The sequence below is a fragment of the Heteronotia binoei genome, chromosome 14 (assembly GCF_032191835.1).
Source record: "Heteronotia binoei isolate CCM8104 ecotype False Entrance Well chromosome 14, APGP_CSIRO_Hbin_v1, whole genome shotgun sequence".
Classification (NCBI taxonomy): Eukaryota; Metazoa; Chordata; class Lepidosauria; order Squamata; family Gekkonidae; genus Heteronotia; species Heteronotia binoei.
The window spans coordinates 62,495,414-62,504,981 of record NC_083236.1 but is presented as its reverse complement, the minus strand read 5'-3'; the positions used below and the strand labels follow the sequence as shown (position 1 = coordinate 62,504,981).

General features: G+C 48.7%; 1 protein-coding gene across 1 annotated transcript in view; it reads right to left on the bottom strand.

Moving 5' to 3' along the window:
• CDH13 (cadherin 13) overlaps positions 1-9,568 on the bottom strand; it is a 1,257,603-nt gene that overhangs the window by 816,958 nt on the left and 431,077 nt on the right. Inside the window, exon 3 of the mRNA XM_060253738.1 lies at positions 8,982-9,190. Coding sequence (XP_060109721.1) covers positions 8,982-9,190 — 209 coding nt within the window. The remainder of the gene's footprint in view (positions 1-8,981; positions 9,191-9,568) is intronic.

Genomic DNA, 9,568 nt, shown 5'->3' with positions numbered 1-9,568 from the left:
TGAACTGCCTTTCTCCATAGGTTCCCCAGAGAGCACTGTGCTCAGGAACACAAAACGTGTTATCTATCCCCGGACCAAGGGAGGCCAGACTGCGCTTCACATGAGCTAGGGCCTTCTCAGTGGCAGCACCAACAATGCGGAATGGCCTCTCAGAGGCCATAAGGGCCGTGCGGGATCTCTCCCAATTCTGCAGGGCCCGTAAAACTGAATTGTTTCGACAGACCTTTGATATCTAACAGGAGAGGGCTGCCACTCTGCACTGCCGAGTGACATCATTTATGAGGCAGTATTAGGGTTGCCAATCCCCAGGTGGGGGCAGGGGATCCCCCGGTTTGGAGACCCTCCCCCCGCTTCAGGGTCATCAGAAAGCGGGGGGGGGGAGGAAAGGGAAATGTCTTCTGGGAACTCTGTTATTCCCTATAGAGATTTATTCCCATAGAAAATCATGGAGAATTGATCCACAGGTATCTGGGGCTCTAGGGGGGGCTGTTGTTTGGGGTAGATGCACCAAATTTCCAGTTTAGCATCTAGTGCCTCTCCCCAAAATACCCTCCAAGTTTCAAAAAGATTGGACCAGGGGGTCCAATTCTATGAGCCCCAAAAGAAGGTGCCCTTATCCATTATTTCCTGTGGAAGGAAGGCATTGAAAAGGTGTGCCGTCCCTTTAAATGTGATGGCCGGAACTCCCCTTGGAGTTCATTTATGCTTGTCACACCCTTGCTTCTGGCTCCACCCCTAATGTCTCCTGGCTCCACCCTCAAAGTCTCCTGGCTCCACCCCCAAAGTCCCCAGATATTTCTTGAATTGGACTTGGCAACCCTAGGCAGTATGTCCAGTGCAAGATCACGGTCAGAAGAAAGAACATTATGATCCCACCTATACTGAACTTTGCGTAGCACCATTAAATGTATTTTTATTGCTAATTGTTATTGTTTTAAAGTGTGTGTTCGATTGACCGTTAGCTGCCCTGAGTCCGCTTGCGAAGAAGGCGAGATAGAAAACTAAAGCAGGAGTACAGTAGTAGTAGCAATAACAATAATAATAATAATAGTCGGGGGAGGGACGGTGGCTCAGTGGTAGAGCATCTGCTTGGGAAGCAGAAGGTCCCAGGTTCAATCCCTGGCATCTCCAAAAAAGGGTCCAGGCAAATAGGTGTGAAAAACCTCAGCTTGAGACCCTGGAGAGCTGCTGCCAGTCTGAGAAGACAAGACTGACTTTGATGGGCCAAGGGTCTGATTCAGTATAAGGCAGCTTCATATGTTCATATGTTCATGTTCAATAATAATAATATTTATTTATTTATTTATTCCTCGCATTTATATCCCGCCCTCCCCACCGAAGCAGGCTCAGGGCGGCTAACAACAATCAAACCCAAACAACAGAACAGTAAGCAAACAATTAAAATTAACAATAATTACCAATTAAACAATTTAAAACAGTTTAAAATAATTTAAAACCATTTTAAAGCCATTTTTGGTGCTAGCGTTGGTACCATTACATTCAGCGATGTTGGGCATCTACTTATACTGTAGTTTAACCGAAGGCCAGTCGAAATAGAGCTGTTTTGCAGGCCTTGCAGAACTGGGCAAGGTCCCGCAAGGCCCTTACATCTCCTGGGAGTTGGTTCCACCAGTCGGGGGGCAGCAATTGAGAAGGCTCTTTCTCTGGTGGCCTTCAGTCTTGCCTCCCTCGGCCCGGGGATTGACAGCAAATTCTGCAATCCAGATCTAAGTACCCTCTGGGGAACATGTGGGGAGAGACGGTCCCTAAGGTAGACAGGTCCTCAGCCATATAGGGCTTTAAAGGTAATAACCAGCACCTTGTAGCAAATCTGGAATACTATTGGCAGCCAGTGCAGTTTCCGCAGCCTTGCCTGTATGTGCTACCGTATAGAGAAACCCAACAACAGACTGGTTGCCGCGTTCTGCACCAACTGCAGTTTCCGGATCCAAGACAAGGGCAGCCCCATGTAGAGGGCATTACAGTCGTCTAGTCTCGAGGTGATTGTTGCATGGATCACAGTTGCTAGGTCGCTGCGCTCCAGGAAGGGGACCAACTGTCGTGCCCGCCTAAGGTGGAAAAAGGCAGCTTTTGCAGTGGCTGCTATCTGGGCCTCCTTTACCAATGTGGGCTCCAGTAGCACCCCCAAGTTTCTGACTTCGGGCACCGATATCAGTGGTGCCCCATCAAAAGCTGGTAGAGGGATTTCCCTTCCCAGACCACCACGACTCAGGCAAAGGACCTCTGTCTTCATCGGATTCAGCTTCAGACGACTCAGCCTGAGCCACCCTGCTTTTGGTAGGGAAATGGCTTTTGGTAGGCAAAATAACGGCTTTTGGTAGGGAAAACCCAGCAGGAACTTATTTGCATATTAGGCCACACCCCCTGATATCACCATTGCTTTGTCCAGGGCTCTCTTGGAGAGAAAGCCCAGCAGGAACTCATTTGCATATTAGGCCACACACCCCGATGCCAAGCCAGTCGCAGCTGCGTTTCCTGCTTAAAAAAAAGCCCTAATCACCTCATCCTCCAGGTACCTGCTTAGCTTCCAAGATCCGACAAGATCGGCTTGCCCGGGCTACCCAGGTCAGGGAATCAAGCACACCCAGCATCGAAGAGCAAACGTGTCAGGCCTAAAAAAAAGCTTTCAGGAACTACAGCGATAGGTCCTCCCTTTGGCTTCGCATCGACCATAACCAACAGGCCACAGGAAGGCAAAAGCAACACAAGTGAACATAAGAGAAGCCATGTTGGATCAGGCCAATGGCCCATCCAATCCAACACTCTGAGTCACATAAGAACATAAGAGAAGCCATGTTGGATCAGGCCAATGGCCCATCCAGTCCTATACTCTGTGTCACAGAAGAACATAAGAGAAGCCATGTTGGATCAGGCCAATGGCCCATCCAGTCCAACACTCTGTGTCACACAGTGGCCAAAATTTATATATATATATATACACACACACGCACACACACACACACACACTGTGGCTAATAGCCACTGATGGACCTCTGCTCCATATTTTTATCTAAACCCCTCTTGAAGGTAGCTATGCTTGTGGCCGCCACTACCTCCTGTGGCAGTGAATTCCACATGTTAATCACCCTTTGGATGAAGAAGTACTTCCTTTTATCCGTTTTAACCTGTCTGCTCAGCAATTTCATTGAATGCCCACGAGCTCAGCAATTTCATTGAATGCCCACGAGTTCTTGTATTGTGAGAAAGGGAGAAAAGTACCTCTTTCTCTACTTTCTCCATCCCATGCATTATCTTGTAAACCTCTATCATGTCACCCCGCAGTCGACGTTTCTCCAAGCTAAAGAGCCCCAAGCGTTTTAACCTTTCTTCATAGGGAAAGTGTTCCAGCCCTTTAATCATTCTAGTTGCCCTTTTCTGCACTTTCTCCAATGCTATAATATGCTTTTGGAGGTGCAGCAACCAGAACTGCACACAGTACTCCAAATGAGACCGCATCATCGATTTATACAGGGGCATTATGATACTGGCTGATTTGTTTTCAATTCCCTTCCTAATAATTCCCAGCATGGCGTTGGCCTTTTTTATTGCACACTGTCTTGACATTTTTAGTGAGTTATCTACCATGACCCCAAGATCTTTCTCTTGGTCAGTCTCTGCCAGTTCACACCCCATCAACTTGTATTTGTAGCTGGGATTCTTGGCCCCAATGTGCATTACTTTGGCATTGTGGGGCAGTCAATACTGGACCAGTTTCCAAGCAGGGGAAACCATCAAGTAGTTGAAGCTAATGGCAGGTGTTCTCTGTTAGGGTCCACGACTGCTGCTTAGTGGGAGAACACCTGTTTGGTGAGCAGAAGGTCCCAGGTACAGCCTCCGACATCCCTAGGTAGAGTATTTCCAAGAGCAGGTGCTGCGAAAGAGCCTTCTCAGCCTCGGTCTCTGGAGAGCTAGCGCCAGTCGGGGTAAACAACACTGCTCTAGATGAGTCAACCCTCTGAGTCATTCATTAGGCAACCACCTCTGTTCAAATATCGAGGGACCTCTCTCGCTAATATAAAACTGCAATGAATCAAATACACCTCCAGACTCTGTGGTTCCCAGTGCATCAGAAACAATTGTGGGAGTGAAAAGGGGAAGGGGGGTGGGAAATCTCACATGCATTTCCCCCATATGGATTTTGTTCATAAAACTTCTAATTGATGGCGCCCTCATTCAACTATTCTTCTCTCTCAGGGATGGATGACGATTAAGAAGTTGGTTTTTATGCCCCACTTATCTCTACCTTACAGAGCCGGTTTGATGTAGTGGTTAAGTGTACGGACTCTTATCTGGGAGAACTGATTTGATTCCCTGCTCCTCCACTTGCAGCTGCTGGAATGGCCTTGGGTCAGCCATAGCTATCTCAGGAGTTGTCCTTGAAAGGGCAGTTTCTGTGAGAGCTTTCTCAGCCCCACCCACCTCACAAGGTGTCTTTTGTGAGGGAAGAAGATAAAGGAGATTGTAAACCACTCTGAGTCTCTGATTCAGAGAGGGCAGGATATAAATCTGCAGTCTTCTTCTTCTTCAAAGTGGCTTGCAATCACCTTTCCCTTCCTCTCCTTGTGAGGCAAGTGGGCCTGAGAGAGTTCTGAGAGAACTGCGACTGGTCCAATGTCACACACAGGCTTCATGCTGAAGAGTGGGGAATCAAACCTGGTTCTCCAGATTAGAGTCTGCCGCTCTTAACCTCTACACTATGCTGGCTGTTTAAAGGGCTTGCAGAGAGAACATGGCCAGAAGCTAGAAAATGGCAAAGCTAGTTACGTCTGCCTCTAAAAACTTGCATTCAGGTAACAGCATCTCCCCCTTCTCCCAATCTACTCAATAATCCATGTTGGAAATGGGAAGTAAACTCGAAAAGCTATTTATAGCAGATTACGTGAGTCTGTTTGCAAAGAAAAAGAACAAACAAAACAAACTTCAGAGTACCCGCACCCTAGAAATATGCAAATAAATGGTTAGCGCCCCCAAAGGTATAATTCCAAAAGGCATAGATCACTTGGGAAATAACAGCCACTATGCACAAACATTTGGAACAGGGCTGGCAAAACTTGCTTAAAGTAAGAGCCAGATGTTTGAGAGCTGCAAGACATGAACGTCATATGTTTGAGAGCGGGAAGGAAGGAAGGAAGGAAGGAAGGAAGGAAGGAAGGAAGGAAGGAAGGAAGGAAGGAAGGAAGGAAGGAAGGAAGGAAGGAAGGGAGGGAGGGAGGGAGGGAGGTGATAGGGAGGGAGAGGTGGAAACAAAGCAACTTTAACTTTAAATGCATTCTTCAAGCTGCCAGCTGGCTTGACTTGGAGAAGTGGTCAAAAGAGAAAAATGCTCTCTCCAAGTCAGTCAACGGAAACAGTGGGGGCTTCAAGAGCCACAGAATATGTGTGAAAGAGCCACCCCTGATTTAGAATCACAGACTCATAGAGTTGGAAGGGAGGGGGAATGTTTGGCCTTCTCCTCCAAGCTAATGTTTTCTTCTCGAGGGAAGATTTAAGGCAAACTACCCACGTCTGCTGGAAATGGAATTGCTGACTGCCAGTAGAGTTAAATTTTGAACAGAGACAACGCATCATTCATCCTCTATAACCTCCTCATTACGGCTTCTTTGTCGCCCTAAAATTATAGGTCTGCAAAGATACCTGGCTTAATTGTCTTGTAAGTCACTGTCAGAACTGGCTCTGTGCTAAATGCGGAGGCATAGAAGGGAAGGCGACCCCCAGTTATCTCATTGTTCTCGGCTGGCACTGGACGTAAACATTTCAATCAGTTTGCAGCAGCGCTGAGATTCCACCTCCTCCTTTGACACCAAGGCTGTTCGATTGGAAGCACAAAGACAAAGGGAGTTGATAGGAAAGTGGAAACAGCCCGAGCATAGATTCTCTTAAAATGCTTATTTTATGTTATTGACTTGGCGGGGGGTGGGGGGGTTACTTTATCCTGACTTGGACAGCCTAGGTCAATCTGAACTCATCAGTTCTTGAAACCTAAGAAGGGTCAGCCCTGGTTAGTTCTTGGGTGGGAGACCACTAAGGAATTCCAAGGTTGCTACACTGAGGCAGGCAATGGCCAAGGCTGGCATGTGGGAGTAGGTCATGTAGGTGGCTGCCTAGGGCGCCACATGGTCTATGGTGCGCTGCTGGGCACCCCCTCCCCACATACCAGCTGATCCACAGCACCTTTCCCCTACCCAGGACTCAGGCGGAGGAAAGAGGCAGCTTGAGAGCGAGGCAGAGGCCCCACACCACCTCTTTCTCCTGCCTGAGAGTTTCTCACACCGCAGGAAAGTCAAGGGGGGGTATTTACACAGAGGGCTCCTCAAGAGGACCCCTGCGTGCAAATGGGGCCATCCGGCCCCTCTCGGCTTCCCCGCACTGCAGGGAGTTTAAGCGGGAGTGTGGGCATTTGCACGGTGGGCTTCTCAAGAGGAGCCCTCCACGCAAACAGGGCCATCCGGCCAAGCTTGGCTTCCCCCGTGCCGTGGGGAGGTTGAGCACGGGGTGGTGGGGAGGAGCCTGCATTTGGGCAGGTGCTGGGGGCCTTTCCCCACTGGAGGGGCAGGGGGGCAGAGCCTTGCTGGAGGCGGCAAAATCCCCAGCGCCGGCCCTGGCAATGGCAAACCACTTCTGTTCATTTCTTGCCTTGCAAACTAGACTGGGTCACCCGAAATCAGTTGTGGCCAGTGTTCCCTCTAAGCTGAGTTAGTTTGAGGTAGCTCATTGGGGGGGGGGGGCGGTTAGCCTCTGTCTCACACATTTTTGTCTTCGCTCACGAAGGATGGCCCCAGAGCAAACTAATTGACAGAGCAGCTCACCGCTTTAACGACAGCAGCTCACAAAGTAGATTTTTTGCTCGCAAGACTCCACAGCTTAGAGGGAGCATTGTGACTCGATGGCATTTTCCAGCAACAGGACTACTTGGGAGTCGACACTTGGGGGGACCAAAGCAAGTCTTGGATACGCGGGGCTCATTTTGTAGCAGGAGCTCCTTTGCATATTAGGCCACACGCCCCTGATGTAGCCAATTCCTGAAAAGCTTACAGGGCTCTTAGTACAGGGCTTACTGTAAACTTTTGGAGGATTGGCTACATCGTGCGGGTGTGGTCTAATATTAGGGTTGCCAAGTCCCCTCTGCTCCCCGGCGGAGGGTACCTATTGTACCATAGAGTTTTCCAAAAGGCTAGAGCATCTGGAAAAACCATAGAGTTTTCCCAGAAAAGGCTAGAGTGGCTGCCGTGTGATGTCGCCGGCACGCCAACATCACTTCTGGGTGACGTCATCGCACCGACGTTGGGGGAGGTTCCCCCGCTGGCCCGATGTGGGCCCTTGGGTTGGGGACCTCCCGGGCCGGGGAAACCCCACCCAGACTGGGGGCCTGGCAGCCCTACCTAATATGCAAATGAGCTCCTGCTATAAAATGAGCCCTGGGTAAAAGTAAATGAAGCAGAGAGGAAAACACAGCAAAACAAATGCAATAGCTTTTAAAACAGAAACTCTACTTTCTAATAAAAGGAGCGTTTACCGGGAGTTGAAAAATAACAGACAACAATACAGGAAAAAACATCATGGCTGCAGTCAAAGACACACTAAATAATCCACTTTCAATCCATTTTCAATGCACTTTCCAACTGGATTTTTCCAGTTCACACTGAGAGCCAGTTTGGTACTGAGAGTCAGTTTGGTGTAGTGCAGGGGTGGCCAATGGTAGCTCTCCAGAAGTTTTTTGCCTAAAACTCCCATCAGCTCCAGCCATTGGCCATGCTGGCTGGGACTGATGGGAGTTGTAGGCAAAAAACTTCTGGAGAGCTACCGTGGGCCACCCCTGGTGAAGTGGTTGTGTGCGGACTCTTATCTGGGAGAACCGGGTTTGATTCCCCACTCCTTCACTTGCAGTTGCTGGAATGACCTTGGGTCAGCCATAACTTTTGCCGGAGTTTTCCTTGAAAGGGCAGCTTCTGTGAGTGTCCTCTCAGCCCCACCCACCTCACAGGGTGTCTGTTGTGGGGGGAGAAGATATAGGAGACTGTAAGCCGCCCTGAGTCTCTGATTCAGGGAGAAGGGCAGGGTATAAATCTGCAATTCTTCTTCTTCTTCTAAAATCCAGTTGGAAAGTGCACTGGAAGTGGGTTATTCAGTGTGTGCGACTGCAGCCCATGTCTGGCTAAGCTCAGCCTACATGTTCACTGAGAGACTTCTACAATTAGTACGAGGAAAGACTAGATATTTTAGGAGTGAGAGCCGTAAACCAAAACTCAATCCTTGATTTCCAGTCCAACTCCAATGTATTGATTACCCAACTGGAGCACCCCAATACTGGCTAATTATGCATATTCTCCTGATATACATATACATGCAGGCTATTCTATTGGTCTGTAACCTTAAGCTAGCGAAGATATCAGCGTCCATAAACAGTCAATTACAGGGGTGGAATTTTAGTAGCAGCTCGTTCGCGTATTAGGCCGCACCCCCCTGATGTAGCCAATCCTCCAAGAGCTTACAAAAAAGAGCCTTGTGATTGGCTACATCAGGGGTGTGTGGCCTAATATGCAAATGAGCGCCACTAGAATTCCACGCCTGGTTAATTATCTCATGGCTTCAAGGAGACAACTTGCAAAAACCCAACAATTTCCCCAGACTAGTTAAAATAAGTCCAAGTATTGCTCAGCTTCTAAGGGCCAACATCCCTTGAGCTGCCCTCTAGGGGCTAGCGCAGAGACTGCAAGCTTGTCTGGGTTTTAAAAAAAAAGAATTAGATGACTTTTTGAAGCAATGGACAAAAGCAAACCAATAAACAAAGACAGTTTCCCAAAACAACATGAGAGGAAAAGCAGGGGCAGGGGGAAGTCCCTCCCTCCCTCAATTCCAGTCCACAGTGCTTTTTTCTATTAAAACAGTAACACAACATCACAATCTAATCACGTTCCAGCTACCGGCTACCAGAAGCCTTGGGTCGGCATTAGTAGATTTACCTTTAAAGACCTGTGTTTTGCTTTTCCTGCTGCAATCAATACTTCAGCCATATCTTCGACCTGGGCGGACCGGGCGTGGATATATAAGGATCGTCCTGCTTCAGATACGTTTCTCAGTGCAACTAAAACCCCGCTGGGTTCCACCTTGAAGTCTGGGTTGGAAACTTGAAAGTTCAATTTGTGATTTCCTTGACAATCATCAAATACCACTAGAAGGGGAAACGGGGGGGGGGGGGGTGGAGGAAAAGAAGAAGAAAGGGTGTCAGTCTTGAATAAATATCACACAGGCGAGATTGTGGGTTTGTTTTATCCTGCAAACGGTTAAAATGATAAGAGAGGGCAGGCCTTGAAGCAAAATTTAGCACTGCAATCCACCCTTCTTTCGCAGACTTCTAATTGCCTACTGACAGGGCTACAGCAGGGGTGGCAAACATGCATCCCGGGGGCCGTATCAGCCCCCCAGAGGGCTCCTATCAGGCCCTCGAGCAACTGGCTGTCACCTGCTTCCTTCTCCCTCTCTCTTGCTTCCGTCTGCATCACAGCTCGCTTTGCCAGCCTTGCAAAGCCTGTTTTCTCCATTGGCTGAG